At 46.4% G+C, this 22,127-nt stretch overlaps 1 protein-coding gene across 1 annotated transcript in view; it reads right to left on the bottom strand.

The window, feature by feature from the left end:
• Nucleotides 1-13,167, bottom strand: part of LOC308520181 (complement C3-like) — a gene marked incomplete at both ends in the record, with an annotated part of 39,760 nt that extends 26,593 nt beyond the window's left edge. The window contains 19 exons of the mRNA XM_081092717.1: nucleotides 2,285-2,370; nucleotides 2,627-2,732; nucleotides 5,156-5,356; nucleotides 5,498-5,569; nucleotides 5,814-5,943; nucleotides 6,307-6,468; nucleotides 6,828-7,031; nucleotides 7,161-7,370; nucleotides 7,813-7,962; nucleotides 8,055-8,170; nucleotides 8,413-8,542; nucleotides 8,642-8,744; nucleotides 8,944-9,034; nucleotides 9,132-9,214; nucleotides 9,317-9,411; nucleotides 11,123-11,193; nucleotides 11,290-11,455; nucleotides 12,161-12,353; nucleotides 13,088-13,167. Coding sequence (XP_080948843.1) covers nucleotides 2,285-2,370; nucleotides 2,627-2,732; nucleotides 5,156-5,356; nucleotides 5,498-5,569; nucleotides 5,814-5,943; nucleotides 6,307-6,468; nucleotides 6,828-7,031; nucleotides 7,161-7,370; nucleotides 7,813-7,962; nucleotides 8,055-8,170; nucleotides 8,413-8,542; nucleotides 8,642-8,744; nucleotides 8,944-9,034; nucleotides 9,132-9,214; nucleotides 9,317-9,411; nucleotides 11,123-11,193; nucleotides 11,290-11,455; nucleotides 12,161-12,353; nucleotides 13,088-13,167 — 2,449 coding nt within the window. The remainder of the gene's footprint in view (nucleotides 1-2,284; nucleotides 2,371-2,626; nucleotides 2,733-5,155; nucleotides 5,357-5,497; nucleotides 5,570-5,813; nucleotides 5,944-6,306; nucleotides 6,469-6,827; nucleotides 7,032-7,160; nucleotides 7,371-7,812; nucleotides 7,963-8,054; nucleotides 8,171-8,412; nucleotides 8,543-8,641; nucleotides 8,745-8,943; nucleotides 9,035-9,131; nucleotides 9,215-9,316; nucleotides 9,412-11,122; nucleotides 11,194-11,289; nucleotides 11,456-12,160; nucleotides 12,354-13,087) is intronic.
• Nucleotides 13,168-22,127: the final 8,960 nt, after the last annotated feature.

Raw genomic sequence — 22,127 nt, 5'->3', positions numbered from 1 at the left:
TTGTTTTAAAATTATTATTAGTGTGATAGTGGTTTTGCAAACTTTTATAAAATGTGGGAACGATAATATTTTGGATATATTTGGGTGAAATAAAATGTATTCCTGAAATCGGTTTCATCATAGTCCTTTTTCATGGGGCTACCAGAAATATAAAATAACACACCAGCCCACATTACATCTTTTCTTTCATTTGTTCGTTCCTTCCTTCCTTCCTTCCTTTTTTTAAAGGCACTATTATAAGGGCTTTACATGTATTAACTCATAGCAATCCTCCCAACAATGCTTAGAGTACATGCTATTCTATCCTGTCCATTTTATGGAGGAGCACGGAGCGGTTGAGTAGCTTGATTAAGGCCACACCTTGGCTCCTGCTGAGTCATATGGAGTCCCAGGCAAAAGGAAAGTATGTGCCCCCGTGTAAATGATTTCATTTGAGATCATCACTTGTTTAAGAGAAATTGCCATGGCCCTGGCCTGTGTGGCTCAGTTGGTGGAGCATTGTCCCTTGCAGGGCAATTCCATTCCAGGTCAGGGTGCATGCCCAGATTATGAGCTCCATCCCCATAGATGTTTTTCTTTTATGAATCTCAGTCTCTCTCTCTCCCGCCTCTTTCTAAAAGCAGTAAAAACATATTTTTCTTAAATAAGAGAAATTAGCAGAAAATTTCAATTTCTTCAATTAAAACGAGATAAGCAAAGAAGCAGATTTTTAAAATCTTGAAGTCAGGAAAGTAAAATGATACTAAAGTGTAATAAACAAAATGAGAATACAGCGTAAGAAAGTCTGGCTCTGGTATAAATAAAATATTTACACTTAATATTGTGAGTTTTAATACCCCTGTCTTTTAAGGTTTTAATATTGTTTGACAAATTTTACCTTTAAAGTATACATAAAATATGCATATGGGTCACACACTTTTTTCTCTTGCCTCAAACTCCTTTGTAGTTTGTCATGGCTCTGATCTCTGTTCAAAATAGGGATATTTTGTTCATCATAGATTTTTTGTACTCATTTTTATTTTGAGAACTATTGCAGTGGGATATTACTTACCTTGATGACTGACATTTTGGCACCCACTTATATTTGGCACTAAAAGCCAGGGCCTTCCTCCCCTCACCCCTCCCCGCCCTGCTGTAAAACATCCCCATTTAGCTAGAGCTCCTCGGGTCTCACTCCAGCTGTGGGTGACCGGGGACAGGTAACCTTTTTGTCACGCTTCCCAATCTGACCACCGATGTTTCAACCCCCATTTCATCCTGCTTCCTCCTCTTTCTTAATCAATTTACCCACTATCATGTCAATAGCACCTCCTTAAAAGTTTTTGTGGTTGCAAATTATTCTGTACGATACTGCAATGGTGGACTCGTGTCATGAAATATTAGACCAAATCCATAGAATGTACAACATCAAGAGTGAATTCCTGTCATCTATGAACTTGGGGTCTTCACAATTGATTGTAACAAATGCACCCATCTGGTGGGGGATGTTGACAGTGGGGGCAGCTGTGCATATGAGGGGGCATGGCAGAGGGTATATAGGAAATCTCTACTTTTTTCCTTAATTTTTTAATAGAATATTTTTGTCTTTGTTCATCTTCACTGGAGGATATTTTTTCTCCCATTGATTTTTAGAGAGAATGGAAGGGAGGGGGAGAGACAGAGAGAAAAACATTGTTGTGAGAGAGACACATTCATTGGTTGCCTCCAGCACAGGCCCCAATCACCAGAAACCTGGGTATGTGCCCTGGCCAGGAGTTGAACCCCCCCACCTTTTGGTGTACAGGACGACGCTCCAACCAACTGAGCCAAACTGGCCAGGCCCTTTCTGCTCAATTTTGCTGTGAAACTAAAACTGCTCTAAAAAGAAAATCAATTTAAAAAATAAAAAGAACTTCCCAGCCAGTGTGGCTCAGTGATTGAGCATCAACCCATACACCAAGAGGTCACTGGTTTGATTCCCTGTGAGGGCACATGCCTGGGTTTGAGCTCCATGCCCAACAAAGGTCATGCAGGAGGCAGCCAGCTGATGCTGTTGTTTCTTTCTCATCAGTGTTTCTTGTCTGTCTTTCTCCCACTCCTTTCCTCTCTCTCTAAAAAGTCAATAAGAACATATTTTAAAAAATAAAATAAAAAGCACTGACACCCACAATCTGGACTCTGATGCACCCGCCCCACCCAGTAACCAGGGGGTCGAGTGTCAGCCACCAAGAAGCAGGGGAGCTTTGGGATGGATGAGAAACAGGAAATGCCCGGGGCCCTGGGGCCTGCGAAGCCACCACCTCACCTTTCCTGTCAGACAAGCTCACAGCCATGATCTCCCAGGTGGTGATGGAGTCTTTCAGAAACACCTTTATGGTCTTGGAGGAGACTCTAGATGGAGGAGAAATGAGGGCCTTAGGAGAAGATGTGGTGGAGGGGAGAGTGGGTAATGAGGGGCCCCAAGGGCAGGTTGGAGGTGTGGGTGTGGGCATGTGGAGGTTTTTCTAGGTTGGGTTGTGGAGTTCCACTATGATTCCAGAAAACAGAGGAGGTAGGTGTGCATGCAAATTAAATGTTCTGGTCCTGAGTGTTGGTAGGAAGTGCCTGGGGGGGGGGGGGGTTGGAATGAGGGGTGCCCCAGCCTTACCCATCTTTCTCTGGATCCTTTAACTCCTCGATGGTCCACAGCCAGCTCTCAGGGAACTGGCTTCTGGAAACGATGTCTTCTTCTGGAATGATCTCATTCTCGTCACCTGTGCAGGTGGGGGGCAATCTGGGTTTAGAGCAGACCCACTTTCTCTTTCTTTTGCCTACGTGTGTTGGGAACCTTTGTGTCTTTTGTGGGTGGAGGGGTGAAGGGGATGGGAGCTTTCCAGCTAAAAGAATTTAGAAATATTTCTCCACTTTGACAACAGCTGCCTTTGAGAGGTGACTGCTAAGCCCTGCCCCCCAAGGTACACATGTACACAAAAATCATGTGTTACCACATAAGGTGTCCATCCATATCTGTTATCTTAAAGGCTAAGTGATATTGATCTTTGGGAACAACTCTCTTGACTTAAATTTTAAAAAGACGTTAAAAAACCCCCCATAAAATGAGTAAAGAGGAACTTTACATGGAGAAACAGGGCAGACACCACCTTAATCAAGGATCAAGGTTCACATCATCCATGATGTTACAAGTCAATGTGATAGAGGAGACCTACAACCTGATAGATCCAGTACCCGAATTAATCTGAAAAGTAATTATATTATTTTAAATCTTAGAACACATATACTTATGTGCATATGGGGTTAAGTTTCTTATATGAAATCTAGAGGACCGGTGCATGGATTTGTGCACATTGAAAGGAAATTAATTACAAGAAATGTTTTAGAGGCCAGGGAGGGACTGTGAGAGGTTGGTTCCAGACCGTGTTCAGCCCATCTCGCCCAGTCCTGATCGGTTGAACCCCAGCAGCAAGCTAACCTACTGGTTGGAGCGTCTGCCCCCTGGTGGTCACTGCACACCATAGCGACCGGTTGAATGGTTGAATGGTGGGACACTTAGCATACTAGGCTTTTATAGATATGGATAAGGGGCTAAGTTTTTCTTAAAAGTTTTCTTTTCAAGGCCTGCTAAGCGATTGAGGATGTGACCCAGCTCTGAATCCAGCAAGCAGAACTGATAGGTATAGTCAGGCAGACTCATCAGGAGTCAAAACATCATCTCATCAACATCATCTCATTGCCTGATGACTGATTACAATAGCTGACGTCTACGGACCCCCTAGGCCTGCTCATAGCTGCATCCTGTACCCCAACCCCCTTCCCGCTATGCCCTTGAAAAACCTGTTTCCCTTGCAGGGCCATAAACCAACACAACCCCCACAAGGGTGGCTGACTGCAGACACCAGCCACGGCCTCTCAGCTCCCCCTTACCACCGTCATAGGGGGAGTGGGGCTGAAAAAGCCCGTGAAAAGCCGGGGAACTAGAAACAAAGAACTTAATGCCCTTTATAAAGAGAAAGCCCACTACAATCAGCGCGCAGTGTTGGGAACCAATTCCCCTGAGCCACAGCACCCGTGCTCCTGCAATAAAGTGCATGTTCTGAATCTTCCGAGTGCCTGGTTCTACGTCTTCCCGCTGCCTGGAAATTTTGCCATAACAAATGCTACCTGCCACCTGATCCCAGGCGAGGCACCAAGGAGGGCACAGTATCTCCTCTGGGACAGCCCCACCCAAAATGCAAAACCTGAATGTGAGCAGGAGAAACACCAGGCAGACTCAGGTTGCTGAACAACTTTCAAATGATCTGGCCAGTGTACCTCATGTTTGTGAAGAATATGAGGGTCACAGAAAGACCGAAGAGCCGCTGGGGGTTGGGCAGATGGGAGGAGGCTAAAGAGACACAACCAGACACACCAATGCAATGTGTGATTCTGAACTGGGTCCTTTTCCTAGAGAGAACTAAAAGAATTTAAAAAGTGGCATCATTTGCCCTAGCTGGTTTGGCGCAGTGGATAGAGCATCAGCCTGTAGACTGAAGGGTCCTAGGTTCGATTCTGGTGAAGGGCACATGCCTGGGTTTTGGGATTGATCCCCAGGAGGCAGCCAATCAATGATGTTCTCTCATCATTAATGTTTCTATCTCTCTTTCCCTCTCCCTTCCTCTCTGAAATCAATAAAGATATATATATATTTTTTAAAAAGTGGCAACATTTGAGTGGAGTCTGTGAATTACATGGTGGAAAGGAATCCACGTTAACGTCCTGATGCTGAGCAGTGTGCTGGGGTGTTTAGGAGAATACCTTTGCTGACAAAAAATCCTCACTAAACTACTTTTAACTCTGGGGGCATCAAACAGCTCAAGCGGGGAAAAGTGTTAAACCCCACAAGTTTGTAAGTTAAAGGCTGTTTAAAGAAAAAAAGATCATTATTTTTGTGTTAGTTGGCCAGCCAGACACTGGGCAAGTTGCCCAATCTTCCTTAGGTTTTAAGCAGAAGCATTCTTTTCTGTTATTTTCCATCCTGTAATTGATAACGTAATTTCCCTCAGTTTCACAAGCCGCTCACACTTGCCTTTGCTCTTGGAAGCAAATTTGATCCACACAATTTCCAGTCCCCAGTGATGGGCACCTCCCCCTCCCACCATCACCAGCCCTCAGGCAGGGCCCCCCAGGCCACAGGACTCACTCCTGGCCAGGCTCAGGTCGCTGTCCCGGCTGTGCTCCAGCCGCTGCTGGGTGATGTATTTGCAGCAGTCCAGGAAGGCGTCCACGCAGGCCTTGTCCTGGAGGATGAACTGTGCCCTGCGCTGGCACGGGTACTTCATGGGGTTCTCCCGCATACCGTCCTCACAGCATTTGCGCAGCTCCTTGCTGGGGTACTGACCCGCTGTGGGAACAGCCCCCAGTCAAGTCCCCACAGGGCATCCCAGGGAGGACTTGCCCAGGTCCAGGCCATCCCCTCCTCCCACTTTACTGGGATCTCAATGGACAGGGTGTAAGGGTGGGGGAGGTGGATGAGGGCTCCCACCTTTGCCCGTCCTCTTCTCCATGAGCTGCACTGAGCGGCGGCGCCGGGTGGCTGGTTTCGGGCACGCCAAATCTGAGGGGCAGGTGGAAGGAACAAGATGGGTTAAGCACTGACTGCCTGTCCTTGGTTTACTCCTCACAGTAGCTGCGAGGTGGGAGTGTTACTGCTCCCATTTAACAGATGTAGACACTGAGGCTCAGAGAGGAGAGCAATTTGCTAGTTGGTGGTAGAGGCAGGACTGACACCAGGGTCCCGGACCCCATCTGGGAGGTGAAAGTGCTGCCCCTCCCTGGGAGTCCACTGATGGACTCCTCACCTGACCGCTGCTCCGTCTGCAGGCCTTTGCTGGTCTGGAAGGCCAGCCCGGCATCCGTAAAGACTCCCGCATAGTTCTTTCCACTGCCCGACGTGCAGCCAATGTCTGCCTTCTCCACTGTGTCCCAGATCTGCAGGGTGGGGAGGGGACAAGGGCAGGCTGAGGCCAGGCCAGCACCAACACATCCACCTAACCTCACTACCATCCTCATCCCGGGCCCAGACACTCCACAGTGGATGATCGGAGTGTGCTGCTGTGGGACTCAGAGCTGTCCCCTTTACCATGACTGTCCCCAACTTAGACCCTGTCCATCCACATTTCCATCTGCAACTTGAACTTCAACCCATCCCCATGTCTGTGTCCATTTTGACCTCTGCACTCGACCCACACTCAACCTGATGTCACTGGTTGCCCAGGGCCATTCCCACCTCAACCCAACGCCATTTCTTTGCCTCTGCCATGTTTACCCAAACTCACTGACATGGGGACATACCTTTTTCTGAGTCAACCTGTTCTTCTTATTCAGCACAAACACGCCCTTGTCCACGGCCACCAGCCCCACTCGAGCCCCCTGGTTACCCTCGATCTTGAGCGATATCTGTTGTCCAGGTAGATGCTGGTGCTTTTCCTCCTTCATGGCACTTTTCACCACCAGCTGTGAGGAGGAGGGAGGGGCAGGAGGGAGAAGTCAGCCCAGCAGGGCCCCAGCCTTGGTCGGGAAAGGACCGAAGGGGACCTGGTCTGGTCTGGAAGGAGAGAAAGGTGGAGACAGAGAGAGAAGGGAGACGCACAAAACCAGCATCAGGTAGAAAGTCAAGGAAAGAGAAAATTGGCAGCAAGAGAAATACTGAGACTAATACAGGGAAGAAAACAAGATGGAAAAGGAGAAGAGAGAGGCAGGAAGTCTACAAGCAGGGGAGAGAAATGGGTTCAGAAGGACAGAGAGAGGCAGACAGAGAAGCCATGGCTGGGCTGAGAGTCACAAGATAGACACAGAGACTCAGGAACGCTTACGGTGCCCACACACGAATCCTTGACATCCACCCACACGGAATCAGCCACCACCTCCCTCTGGCCTCCTTTGTTCAGCGTGTAATAGGCCACCAGGCGGAAGGAAGGAATAAACTCTGTCGTGATGGTCAGAGGCAGCACCACCAGGACCTGGCCGGGCTCTCGCACCTGGCGTCCCACCTTCAACAGCTTCCCCTTGTTCATGACCTTGGGAGACAGGTTGGCATAAGGATCAGGAAGGCAGGAGGGAGGATGGGGGGATCTCGAATGGGGTAGGGCTCCGAGGGCTGGAAAGTGAGGAGAGGGGAGAGCTGGGGGTTGTAGGAAGCCACGCACCAGGTAGGTGAAGTATCGGATATTGGCATCCTGGCCGGGGTCCATTTGCAGGACAAAGTTGACATTGAGCTTGTCCCCTGGCTTGAGCTCCGTAGCGGGCACTGACAGGTGCAGGTAGTTGTTGGAATTATACATCGTACTGTAGGGTAGGGCCTGCATTTGATTGGAAGCCTGTCGTCCCTCTGGGAGGCCCTCCTTCATTGTGCGTACCTGAGCAGGGAGACAGGGATGCATGCTGCCGACCTGAGATGTCCATGTCCTAACCCCCGCACCTGGCAATATGGCACCTGGTGTGACAGGAGGGATTTTGCAGATAAGATGGAATTAAAGATCTGGACATGGGCAGACTATTTTAGGTTACCCAGGCGCGCAAATGTCATGACAAGGGTCCTTATAAGACATCCATGCAGATGACAGGAGGCCCTGTGTAAATGGCAGGAGGAACCTCTATCCAGACGGCAAGACTCCCATGTGCAGACAAGACTCCTCTATGCAAATGAAACACCTCTATGTGAATGGCAAGACCCATTTATGCAAATGAAAGGACCCCTACTATGCACATGACAAGATCCCTTTGTAGAATCATTAGAAGCTGCTGTACAAATAAAGTCCTCTGTTTCCCTGGGGTGGGGTCTTGCTGGTGCAGACTCACAGTGATCAACAGGGGCTTCAGGCTCTTGTGTGTGTTGATGGTGAGCTTAGCCAGGCCATCATCTCGGGTCACAGAAATCTCTTCGTTGGAGCCCTGAATTGCCACAGGGATGCGGGGGGCTGGGGAGCCATCGGGGTTTGTCACATACACCTGTGGATGCAGGGAAAGGTGGAAGGGGTTCAGCAGACCCAGAGAGGAGGCCAGTACTCAGGAGTGGGGTGCAACCTTGCCCTGGGTCTCACCATGAGGTCAAAGGGCATGGTAGGTTTGAAGAACCTGGGCGTCTTGGTGAAGTGGATCTGGTAGGGGGAGGTCACGATGGGGATTCCGCTGCGCTCCGCCTCCACCATGTCGCTGCCTGAGGAGGCCGGCTGTGAGTGTGGGCTACTGTGCTACCCCTCTGGACCAAACCTTCCCCCTCAGATTGGACCCTACCTTCATATTGGAAACCCTCCTCAGATGGGACCTCCGTCCTCAGACGGGGCCTCTATCATAAGACTGACCCCACCTTCATTCTGGGCCTCCTCCCTCAGTTGGGCCTCCCCTCTCAGACTGGACTGCATGGTGGAACTGAGCCTCCACCTTCCACCCAGGCCTCACCTGAGTGTAGAATGACGGTGACAGACACATACAATGACTTTCCCACGAGGGCAGCTTCTCGCGGGGCCTGCGGAGCCGCACTCAGCAGGACCTCTCGGCTCAGCACAGCCTCTCCAGTGCCATCCTCGATCTGGGATAGGAAATGAGGGCTCAGAAGGGGAGAGGGGATTCAAAGTGTGAGAGGGAAGGGTTCAGAGTGGAGGAAGCTCTGGGGGCCCCTAGTAGGTACCACAACACGAGTGAGTGACTGGGAGAGTGAAATCCTCTGGTCACCATCCTGAACCCCAAAGATGACGAAGGCTGTTCCATCCACATTCTTGCCATACAAGAACCTGTGTAGAGAAGAGAGTCTCAGATTCTCCCTCCTGAAAAGCTGAGTAGTAATGTAGGGTAAAGTCACACTGGCATGGAGAGGACCCAGAATCACCAACCCCTCACCTCACCCTCACCAGGCCCTCACCTGGCCACTCATATGGTCTTTCACCTGACCACTCACCTGACCATCACCTGACCCCTCTCCTGGCCCCTCACCTGGCTGTGATGGTGACCTCCAGGCCCTTAGGGTCATCAATGTAGTAGAATTTCTCTGCAGGCTCCACTTGGACCTCAAAACTAGGCAGCACTGGGGGCAGGGGTTTGGGGGAGAGAGACAGCACTGTGAGAGGCCAGCACTGAGCCAGCATTATGGGGCCCACACCCTGGCTCCCTCCTTCTCTTACCATATTCCTTCACCTCAAACTCAGCCGAGAAGACCTGCTGTGGCGAATCTTCATAGTGGGCTTTTATCTTCCACTGCCCCATGCTGTGGGGAAGGCAGGTGAGTGATCTGGTCAGACCTGGCAGCCCTCACTCCTTCTCCTGGGATAGGGGAGCCCCAAACCCACTCCTGGAGGGCCTGACGTACTTGACCAGCTCCGGAATGTTCCAAGACAAGGGCAAGATGCCAATGTTGTTTTGAGAAGAGAGGAAGTCCCGCTTGATGGGAATGCCTTCGGGCGTCTGTAGATAGACAGGGAGGGGTGTGGTTCTTTAGAGCAGGCTTAGCCCCTTGGCCTTTCTCTCCCGCTCTGTGTCTGGACACTCCCTCTGTCATGTCTACAGCAGCGGCTAAGAACATGGACCTGAGTTGGTCAGCTTGTGTTCAAATCCCACTGTGCCACCTACAAGCTGTGTGACCTTGGGCAAATTTCTTAACTTCTCTGTGCTCAATGTGCACATCTAAAAACAGGAGATAAATACAGCCCCTCTGCCTTGGGACATCGTTCATGTAAGCAGGAGCTCATTATTATGCGTGTCCCCCTGAATGCTAAGAATCACTAGAATGTATTACTTACTTTTGGGCTGAGCCTTTGATTTGTGCTAAGCCATATATAATTGCTCTGTTCAACCTTTTATCCTATAAGAATAGCAATCTGGTGTACACTTATCATTTCATTTCTTTTCAACAGTTAAACATAGGGAGACACCACATAGAAATCAGGTTCTCTGGCTTCCCTTGGAAGCCAGGGTAGCTGGAGAGTGCCCCCCTGTTGGCACAGGTGACATTCGCTTCTTCCTTTCTCCCTCCCTGACTCCTTTCTTCCATCACCTTATATTAAGCCCCACAATATGCCAAACACTTTTTTGAATTCAGGAATAAGGCCCTGGATAAACAGATGAAAACTCCTTCCTGTAGGGAATTGAGGTTCGACAGAGGTAGGTGGAGGGGGCAATTATCCTATATAATAAAGGCTAATATGCAAATTGTCCCCTTGGGAGTTTGACTGCTCGCTATGATGTGCACTGACCACCAGGAGGCAGCATGAAATGAAGGAAGGCCCTGGCTGGCAGCCGGGGAAGGTAGACCCTGATTGGCCCTGATCGCCAGGCAGGCCTACAGACCCTACCCGTGCACAAATTTAACTAGGCCTCTAGTTAAATGAATAAATCCAATTTACAGGATGCCAAAAAGATGGCAGGAAGAGAGAGTGGAGTGCATGTGTGAATGGGAGAGGCTTGCAAATTTACAGGAGCTCAGAAAGGCCTCACTGTAAAATTGGGGCATTGGTGACATCTGAGCAAAGTCTTGAAGGATAGAAGGGGCCAGTAGTGTGCATATTTGGAGGAAGATTGTTTTCTGGGCAGAAGGAACAACTAGTGCAAAGGCCCTGGACAGAACGCTGCTTCGTGTGTCCGAGGGACAGAGAGGAGGCCTGGTGGCTGGAGCAGAGTGAGTGAGGGAAAGGGACGGAGGAGGTGAAGGCAGGAAGGGGACAGGGGAGGCCACTCAGGGCCTTGTAGGTCACGGGGAGGACTTGAGCTTTTATCTAGAGGGAGGGAGGAGTCCTGGAGGGTTGTGAGCAGAGGAGGTGCTGGACCTGACTCAGGAGCTCACAGGCGCCTCCTGGCTCAGTAGGCGGAACAGACTACTACCAGCATTATGTAACTACTCCAATCTTCAGATGAGAAAACTCAGGCTCAGGAAGGTGAGTGACCTGGCCAGAGTCGCAGGGACCAGGGGTTTATCTGGAGGTGGAATTCACAGGTGCAAGCATTGCCCCATGCTGGCTCCCTGGGTCCCTACCCATCTCTAGGTCTCCGTGTTTGTGCCTCTATATATATTTCTTTTCTTTAAGGTCTTTCCTAGGGTCTCTTTCTCTGTCTCAAACTCTCTCTTGGTCTCTCCTTGAGTCTCTGCCCCAAGTGTGTCTGGGGCCCGGCTGCCTGGTACCTCAATGCTGACGATAACCTTCTGGTTCACAGGCAACAGCTTGTGGTCCACAGTGAAGATTCGATAGAGGACTGGGAGGTGGCAGGAGAGAAAGGGACAGCTCAGTGAGGCCCTGCCCAACCCAATGACCCAGCCCCAGCCCTCTGAGCCACCCACCGGCCCCTTACCTGTGGAGCCTGGGGTGTAGATGGTCTTGTCCGTCTGGATGAAGAGATACCCGCTCTGAAAGCTGACTAGCACCACCTTCTCCACTGGTGGGGCATTCCCAAAGACCGCCTGGACAATCACAAACTTGTTTCCTTTCTGTGATTTCAACTCCTTGCTGGCCAGGATCTAGGCATGGATGGGGAGGGCGTGAGGAGGGTCTGGTCCAGGGCCCCTTGCCCACCGTCCAACCTCTGGGCCTTCGGCTGGGCCCACATCTGCCCCTCCTCACAACAGAGCCTGCCCCTCACTGCTGCCTGGTCTCTCTGGTTAGCCCGGGTTTGGGGGGAGGAGGGTACTCAGAGAGGGGGCAAGGGCAAGAGACGGGCTAGGGGTCAGAGAGAGGAATGGAAAGGAGATCAGAGAGGGGGCTCAGAGGATGGAGGGCTCAGTAGTGGAAGGGGGCCCAGAAAGGGGAAGAGACTCAGAGAGGAGAGGGGCTTGATGGAAGAGAGGGCTTGGAGGAGAAAGGGTTCCGAAAGGAGGGGCACAGAGATTGTCTGGTTTGGAAGGGAAGGGGCTCAGAGTGAGGGAGGGGCTCAGAAGGGGGCAGGGCCAATAAAAGGAGGGGTCCAAATGGGGAGGGGAATGAAAGAGGGGAAGGGCTGCCCTGGCTGGTGTTGCTCAGTTGGTTGGAGCTTAGATCTGTGCATCAAAAGTTCCCCAGGTTTAACTCCTGATCAGAGAACATACCCGGGTTTTGGGTTTGATTCCCCAGCCAGGGTGTGTACTGGAGGGCAGAGGAAGGGGCAGGGCCCATAGGTGAGGCTCTGGAATGGGAAGAAGACCCATAGGGGGCCGGGCACCTGCGGGGTGGCTCCAGTGTGCACCCACCTTGATGGTGACGGTGCTCAGGTAGCCATTGGCGCTGTTCAGAATGGTGTCCTTGCTGGACAGCACCTGCTTCTTGGCTGGGAAGTCGTGTACCGTAACCTTGACAGGAATGTTACCTGTCCCACCATGGGCCTCCAGCACCACCGTCTCCTCATTCTCCAGCCGCAGGATGTTGGGGGTGATTATGGAGAACCTGTGGGAGGAGTGCACGGGTTCATCCCTGGGACCCGACATTCCAGCCCGCACAGGGGTCTCCCCACTCCCTGGTCCTGCAGCTCCCAGCAACCCCTGAACCTCAAAACCAGAGCCAGCAAGTCCCCCAATTATCTAGACTTCCAAACCCACAGTTAGGGAACCCACATACATACTCCTGAAACCCTGACCCCTACATCTTTAAACACCATAAGTCTCTAAACACCCAGACCCTTAGGCACCCCAACTATACATACCCAAACTCACATATACCAAATCTTTGAACCCCAAATCCTTGAACACCCCAAGCCTCTACCTAAACCTTTATCACCCAGCCCTATAAGGACAACTAAATCCACCCCCACCCCCAGCCAACCTAACCCTATGCCACAGCTCTACACACATTGAAACCCATAAATCCAGAAACTGCAAACTCCCAAATTATGTAAAGTCAAACCACCACATCCACAGAATCCCCAAACACCACCTGCACTCTGAACCTACAGACCCCCAGTTCCATAAACATCCACACACCCCTCTACATAATGCCTGAATTTCACAAACACCCAACCCACAGACTCTCAAAGTCACAGGCAGCCCCATCTATTAGCATTCCACCCACTAACTCCTTCTCCACAGGCATAATGCAACCTGAATTCTACAAGGACCTGAACCCACAAATGACCACTCCACCTCAGAAGTTGCCTTGCTTGGGGCAGGGTCAGGACTACTCACATGGGGTCCCCCAGGACCAGGGGGAGACTGCTCAGCAGCAGCAGCAGCAGCAGGAAGCTGGGACCTGAGGCAGGCCCCATGGTACAGGGACAGTGGAGGGACAGAGGGACAGAGGGACTGAGGGTCGGAGGGAGAGGACAGGGAGGACTGAGCAGAGGCTGCTGGAGGCCTCCTTTTATCTGGCTCCCGCCTTTCCCCTACTCAGCCCAGCCCTCTGCTCCCCATGGCCTCTCCCCTCCCTGGGGCTGCCCCAGATTTCTCAATAACATTTTCTAAGTTTTTTCATTCCCTGGGCCAGAAATTCCTGGGTAAATAACCTAAGGGCATGTCCTACTCCAAGAGGAGCCCAAGTGCCTCCTGCCCTTGGCTTCCTCGGGGCAAGGCCAGTGAGTGAACAGGGACGTTTCCCTGCTACACCCACATGGTAGTGGAGTTACACTGAGGGCCAGAGACCCTCCTCCACCACCTCAGATATCTGGGCCTGGTCTAGTCCAGATTTGTCCATGCACTTATTAACCAAACGCTTCCTAGCAATCCATCTCCACACTGGTAGTTAAAGTCCTGCTTCCAGAGTCTTCCATGCTGGGGTAGGGTGGGGGACAGAATCCAACACAGACACTCCTAGTCCTCTAGAGTGTGATCTCAAATGGAGAAGAAGAACTCTGCTTTTTGGAGGGTCAGAGAAGGATTCTTGGGGGAGGGGACATTTCAGTATGGCTTTGAATTATGCATAGGAATTCACCGTCCAGGTGAGCACGTTTTATAGGGCAATGGGAGCCTGGAGCTCCCTTCTCCTACTCTTGTCAGGATGCCTGAATAGCTATGATGATTTAAAAAGTAATTTTTGTGGACCATTGCAACTTTTGTATTTGTCTTATATCAGCATCCTCTTACATATTATTATTAAAAAGTATATTTATTTTTTGTGTTAATAGGTAATATATTCATATGATTTAACACCTAAAAGGTTGAAATATATATACACACACACACACATTTACATATATATGTATATATATATGTGTATATATGTATATATATGTGTGTGTGTGTGTGTGTGTGTGTGTGTGTGTGTGTGTGTATATATAATCTTCTCCTGGGCCTGTTACCACCAATCCAGGTCCCAGACATAACCATGTAATAAGGATCATGATTTCTTTCCACAGATATCATTTGCATTTACAAATGTCTACATGTTGTCGAAACTAATATTGGCATGCTCTACATACAGTCCTTCCTAGTGTCCCTGAGTCATACCTTGTTTCTTTATAAACAGCTAGAGACTGTGAATTAGTAGTGCACAGAGAACTTATTCTTAAAAGGACTGCCTCACAGTACATTGTGTAAATGTCACCGGCCTCCAACTGATTGACAGACTTTCTCGGATTGCAAACCTTACTCTTGACACTTTGATTAAAAATGGAGGTGGAGTAAGTGGATGCTGCACTGACACGCTCCCAGGATCAAACTGGAATTACAACTAAAATATGGAAAAACTTACTGAAGAATCAACAAAAGACTCACTGGAGAGAACCCTGATAACCGAGGATGGAAAGTGGAGACCACATAGGGACTGGTAGGAGGCAGGAGGTGCAAAAGGGCTGGCCAGGCTCCCACAGACAGCAACTGAAGTTCCGCAGAAATATCTCAGCTGAGGGTGGGGGGGCTGTTGTGGGGGGTTGGATTACATCCCCAAACTGGGCCACCCAACAGAGAGCACCACAACTGAGAAGGGTACCTACAGAACATCTGGCTGTGAAAAGCAGTGGGGTTTCTGTCTGACAGGGAGAGAAGGCTAGAAATTCAGGCACCCTCTTAAAGGGCCAATGCCCAAAATTCCCTGTATAACTACTCACCTTGTGCTCTGGAAGAGGAAGGGAATACTTAACTGAAGCTGTAAGAGCAGAAGCCAGGGTTGGGAGTTCTGGATTTAGAGGTCAGAATGCAGATACCCCAGTTTTCTTTGCTGAGTAATTACCTTGTGCTACGGAGGACATCTTTCTCATGCAGAAAACTGCTATCTCAGTGGTTTGGCATGGGGAAAACTATTGGAAAACACTTAGCCCCACAATGTGGTGTTTCTGAGGCTCTTTAAAAGAATGATAATAGAGAGAAAACCAAGATGGCAGCATAGGTAAACACCGGAAATTGCTGCCTCACGCAACCACTTAAAAAACAACAACTAAAAGACAAAATGGACATCATCCAGAACCACAGGAAGGCTGGCTGAGTGGAAAATCTACAACTAGAAGGAAAGAGAAAAGCACACTGAGACTCAGAGGAGGTGCGGTGTGGAAGTAAAGTGCAGAGGTACAGAGGCGCATGCGGAAAGGGTTGGCAACTGAGGATGTGGCAGTCTTTTGCAATCGGGAAGGAGACACAAGCTCCCGACTGCTCTGAATGCCAGTTCCGGGCAAGTCTCTGGGGACCGAGACTCATATGGGGAGAAACTGGACTGTCTGTCATCGGGCAGAACTGGAGGGTGGTATTTTCTCAGAGGCGCCTGCAGCGATTACCACGGGACACTGAGACCTGGGGCGTCTTAGGGCAGGGCTGAGGATCAGCTATAGCTGTTTGCTCTGTTCTGTTGATTCCCTGAGACCCCACCCCACCCAAGCTGTGCACAGAGGCTTTTGCATATGAATGCCCTGGCCCTTTGCAATCTAAAATTACCTACCTAACTGCAGCTGGGTCAGAGAGACCCAGAACATCCAAAAAGAAGGCCCAAGGCCCACAGCAGCTTGCATTGCTTCACAGCTGGGCCTCATCTACACACCTCCAAACTCCAAACAAAGAAAAGGAATCTGCAGATCTCTCCATAGCTCCTACTGGGTAGCCTCAGGCAGAGGCTAAATTAGCACCTCCTTAAAGATCCAAGAGCCAGTATACCCAGTGGTCAGAGTGGACCATCCAGATTACAACTCCTCAGATCCATAAGGGACACACTCAGGGGGCAGACTCAGTGAGCATAAAAGCCCCACTGAAGCAAGTCTTGCCCCATAAGGGTGTCTCCAGCACAGAAGTTCTCCCACCATAACCACAACTGATTCTCACAGCCGATTGGCCTGGAGGTCAATTCCTCCCAGTGATACCTACAACAATCAAGGCTTAACTACAAAAAGACTGTGCACAAAGCCCACAAAAGGGTGCACCAAGAGTGTCCACCTCAGGTAATTGGGGAAGCTGAGCCACTGGGCCCTATAGGACACCTAGCACACAAAGCCACTCTACCAACGCAGGGAAGCATAAAAAATGCCGAGACAAAGAAACAGGTCACAAATGACAGAAATGGAGGAAAGCAAACTACTGGATATAGAGTTCAAAACCACACTTATAAGGTTTTTCAAGAATGTTCTAGAAACCGCCGATAAATTTAGTGAGGCCCTCGAGGATATGAAAAAGGACCAACTAGTAATTAAGCATAAACTGACTGAAATAAAGAATATTATACACAGATCCAACAGCAGACTAGAGGATTGCAAGAATCAAGTCAAAGATTTGAAATATGAAGAAGCAAAAAACACCCAACCAGAAAAACAAAAAGAAAAAAAGAATCCAAAAATATGAAGATAGTGTAAGGAGCCTCTGGGACAATTTCAAGCATACCAACACCTGAATTATAGGGGTGCCAGAAGAAGAGAGAGAGCAAGATATTGAAAACCTATTTGAAGAAATAATGACAGAAAAATTTCCCTACCTGGTCAAAGAAATAGACTTACAAGTCCTGGATGCACAGAGAACCCCAAACAAAAGGAATACAAAGAGGACCACACCAAGACACATCACAATTAAAATGCCAAGATCAAAAGACAAAGAGAGAATCTTAAAAGAAGCAAGAGAAAAACATTTACCTACAAGGGAGTACCCATACGACTGTCAGCTGATTTCTCAACAGAAACTATGCAGGCCAGAAGGGAGTGGCAAGAAATATTCAAAATGATGAATAGCAAGAACCTACAACCAAGATTACTTTATCCAGCAAAGCTATCATTCAGAATTGAAGGTCGGATAAAGAGCTTCACAGATAAGAAAAAGCTAAAGGAGTTTACCACCACCAAACCAGTATTATATGAAATACTGACAGGTATCCTTTAAGAAGATCAATAATTTGATGAACAGAATAAACTGGTGAATATAATAGAATCAGGGACATAGAAAGGGAGTGGACTGACAATTCTCAGGGGGGAAGCGTGTGGGGGGTGCAGGAAGAAACTGGACAAAAATCATACATCTATGGATGAGGACAATGGCAAGGGTAAGGGCAGAAGGTGGGGTGAGAACTTTGTGGAGGGGAGCTTTGGGGGGGGAAAAAGAGGAACAACTGTAATAATCTGAACAATAAAGATTTAATTAAAATAAAAAAGAATGATAATAACAAGTATCCTCCTGGAAGAAGCAACTGCCCCACCCTGCTGGAAAAAACTCTCACTAAACCTGTGGACAATTGCTTGAGGGCTAGTCAAGACTAAATCCAATCAGTCTGTAGGCATAGGTCTGGAGGCTTTGAGTCTTTGCGTGGCCTAATTAGCCAGAAACAGCTTTTGACACTGTCCTGCAATAAAGATTGAGAGGCATAGCAAATCTACCTAATATATAGTCACAAACCCAAACAGGCAGCCAAAATGAGGACACAAAGAAACAAAACCCAACTGAAAGAACAAGAGAATTCTCTAGAATAAGAGATAAATGAAATGGACATAAGAAATTTATCTGATACAGAACTGGATAGTTCCAAATATCAATGGTACAGGTGCTCAACAGCATGAGAGAAGACAGAGTAACTATGAAAACAGAAATAAAGAATGACATAGCACAAATAAAGGACACATTGGAAGTCATACACAGCAAATTAGGAGAAGATGAGAATCAAATTAGTGAATTAGAAGACAGGGTTGAAAAAAAAATCACTCAATCAGAGAACCTAACAGAAAAAATAATGATAAAAGAGGAGGACAGCATAAGAGAGCTGTGGGACAATGTGAAACATAACAATATTTGAATAGTAGGTGTGCCAGAAGAGGCAGAAAGAAAGGAAGGGATAGAGAACGTGTTTGAAGAAATAATGGCAGAAAACTTCCCTACCTGGTAAAGAAAAAGGTCACACAATTCAGGAGGCACAGACAGTCCCAAGCAAGAAGAACCCAAACAGGCCCATGCCCAGACACAACATAATTAAAATGCCAAAAAAATTAAATTCAAAGAGAGAATCTTAAAGGAAGCAAGAGAAAAGCAAACTGTTACCTACAAAAGATCTCCAGAAGGCTAACACCTGATTCTCAGAAACTGTGCAGGCTAGAAAAGAATGGCATGAAGTACTCAAGGTAATGGAGAGCAAGGATCTGAAACCAAGATTACTATAGCCAGCAAGGCTATCATTGAAAATAGATGGTGAAATAAAGAGCTTCCCAGTCAAAAACACAGCGAGAGGAGTTCATCAACACCAAGCTGGCATTACAAGAAATGCTAAAGGGACTGTTGTAATGAGAAGGAGAAACAGAGAGAGAAACCTAGCCATACAGAATTAAAATGGCAATAAATAAATACCTATCAATAATAACCTTAAATGTAAATGTATTAAATGCTCCAATCAAAAGATATAGGGTAGCTGAATGGATACAAAAACATGACCCAACTATATGCTGTCTACCAGAGACCTACCTCAGAACAAAAGACTCAGACAGGATGAGAGTGAAAGAATGGAGAAAAGCTAGGGTAGCAATACTCATATCTGACAAAATAGACTTCAAAATGAAGGTCATCACAAGAGACAACAAATATCACCTCATAATACTAAAGGGATCCATCCAACAAGGGGATATAACCTTGGAAAACACATATGCACCCAATACAGGCACACGCCCAGACACAATATAATTAAAATGCCAAAAAATTAAATTCAAAGAGAGAATCTTAAAGGCAACAGAAGAAAAGCTTCTAGAGCAGTGGTTCTCAAACTTCCTAATGCTGCGACCCTTTAATACAGTTTCTCATGTTGTGGTAACCCCCAACCATAAAATTATTTTTGTTGCTACTTCCTAGCTATAATTTTGCTACTGTTATGAATCATAATTTAAATATCTGATATGCAGGATGTATTTTCATTGTTACAAATTGAACATAATTAAAGCATAGTGATTAATCACAAAAAACAATATGTAATTATATATGTTTTCTGATAGACTTAGGCAACCCTTATGAAAGGGTTATTCGACCCCCAAAGGGGTTGCAACCCACAGGTTGAGAACCGCTTTTCTAGAGGATTGTAAGGAAGAGAACAACAAAAATACAGTCATAGTAGGGGACCTTAACACCCCACTGACTTCACTGGATATATCTTTCAGACAAAAAATTAACAAGGAAACAGTGACTCTAAAGGACACATTGGGTCAGATGGAATTAATTGACAATTATAGAACATTTCACCCCGAATTTGCAGGATGTACATTGTTCTCAAGTACAGATGGGCCATTCTCAAAGATGGGCCACACATGAGGACAAAATACAAGTCTCTACAAGTTCAAGAAGATTGAAATCATATCAAGCATCTCCTCAGATCAAGGTGGAATAAAATTAGAAATCAACTACAGTAAAAACACCCAAAAACATTTATACCCATGGAGGCTACAAGCATGTTATTAAACAATGAATGAGTTACCAACAAGATCAAGAAAGAAATAAAACCTTCCTAGAAACAAATGCAAATGAACATACAACAACCCCAAATCTCCGGGACACAGCAAAAGCAGTCCCCAGAGGGAAGTTCATAGTACTACAGGCCTACCTCAAAAAACAAGAAAAATTAATAATAAACTCGTTAACACTACCACTTAAAGAACTAGAAAGAGAACAACAGGAAAAACCCAGAGTAAATAGAAGGAAGGAATTAATAAAAGTAAAAGCAGTAATAAATAACATAGAGACTAAAAAAGCTATATAAAAATATCAAAGAAACCAAGAGCTGGTTCTTTGAAAGGATAAATAAAATTGATAAACTGTTAGTCAGACTCATCAAGAAACAAAGAAAGAGGACCCAAATAAATAAAATCAGAAATAAAAGTGGAGAAGTGAGAACTATCACAACAGAAATACAAAGAATTGGAAGCAAATGCTATGAAAAATCATATGACAACAAGAGGGACAATATAGATGAAATGGACAAATTCCTAGAAAAATACAATTTCCCAAAACTGAATCAGGAAGAAATCAAAAAACCTGAATAGGCCAATAACAACTGAGGAAATAGAAGCAGTAATCAAAAAACTCCCAGCAAACAAAAACCAACATCCGGATGGCTTAACAAGGGAGTTTTACCAAACACTCAAAGAAGAACTAATACCTACCCTCCTCAAACTATTCCAAAAAATCCAAGAGGAAGGAACACTTCCAAGATTTTTTTATGAGGCCAGCATTATCCTAATTCTGAAACCAGATAGACACTACAAAGAAAGAGAACTACAGGCCAATATCCCTAATGAACATAGATGTCAAATTTCTCAACAAAATATTAGCAAATCAGATCCAGCAGTATATAAAAAAGATCACACACCATGACCAAGTGGAATTTATTCCAGGGATGTAAGGCTCATACAATATTTGCAAATCAATAAATGTGGTACATCATATAAATAAATTGAAAGACAAAAATCACATGATCATACCAATAGACGCAGAAAAATCATTTGACAAAATCCAACACCCATTTTTGATAAAAACTCTCAACAAAGTGGGAATAGAGAGAGCATATCTCAACATGATAAAGGTCATATATGACAAATCTACAGCCAACATCATTCTCAATGGACAAAAGCTAAAACTATTTCCCCTAAGAACAGGGACAAGACAGGGATGTCTGTTTTCATCACTTACTCAACATAGTACTCAAAGTCCTAGCCCAAACAATCAGACAAAAAGGAGAAACAAAAGGCATTGAAATCGGAAAGGAGGAATAAAACTCTCATTATTCGCAGATGACATGATACTGTACATTGAAAACACTAAGGACTGCACCAAAAAACAACTAGGTTTAATAAATAAATTTGGCAATGTAACAGGATACAAAATCAACACCCAAAAATCAATGGCTTTTTTTTACACATTGATAATGAATTCTCAGGAAGAGAAACTAAACAAACAATCCCATTTACTATTGCAAAAAGGAATTTTAGATACTTAGAAATAAAGTTAACCAAGGAGGTAAAAGACATCTACTCAGAAAACTACAGGACATTTAAAAAGAGAGATAGAAGAAGATACAAACAAATGGAAGAATATTCCGTGTTCATAGATTGGTAGAATCAACATCATTAGAATGTCCACACTATCCAAAGGAATCTATAGATTCAATGCACTTCCCATTAAAATACCAATGGCATACTTCACAGATCTAGAGCAAATACTACAGAAATTTATATGGAACCAAAAAAGACCTTGAATAGCTACAGCAATCTTGACAAAGAAGAACAAAGTTGGAGGAATCGCAATACCAGATTTCGTGTTATACTACAAAGCCCCCATAATCAAAACAGCCTGTACTGGCACAAGAAAAGGCATGCAGACAAATGGTATAGAACAGAGACCCCCAAAATGGACCCAAACCATTATGCTCAATTAATATTTGACAAGGAGGCAAGAGCATACAATAGAGTCAAGACAGTCTCTTCAATAAATGGTGTTGGAAAAATTGGACAGATCCATGCAATAAAATGAAACTAGACCACCAGCTTACACCATACACGAGAATAAACTCAAAATGGATAAAAGACTTAAATGTAAGTTGGTACACCATAAAAATTCTAGAAGAAACCATAGGCAGAAAAATCTCAAAGATCTCTTACAACAATATGTCTACAAATACATCTGCTAGAGCAAAGGAAACTAAGAAGAAAATAAACAAATGGGACTACATAAAAATAAAAAACTTCTGCACAGCAAAAGAGACCATCAACAAAATGAAAAGGAAGCCCACTGTATGGAAGAACATACTTGGCAATGATACAACTGATAAATGGTTAATATTCAAATATATAAGGAACTCATACAA

The sequence above is a fragment of the Myotis nattereri genome, assembly GCF_964212035.1.
Source record: "Myotis nattereri genome assembly, chromosome: 5".
NCBI lineage: Eukaryota > Metazoa > Chordata > Mammalia > Chiroptera > Vespertilionidae > Myotis > Myotis nattereri.
This window is presented reverse-complemented; position numbering and strand designations above follow the sequence as displayed.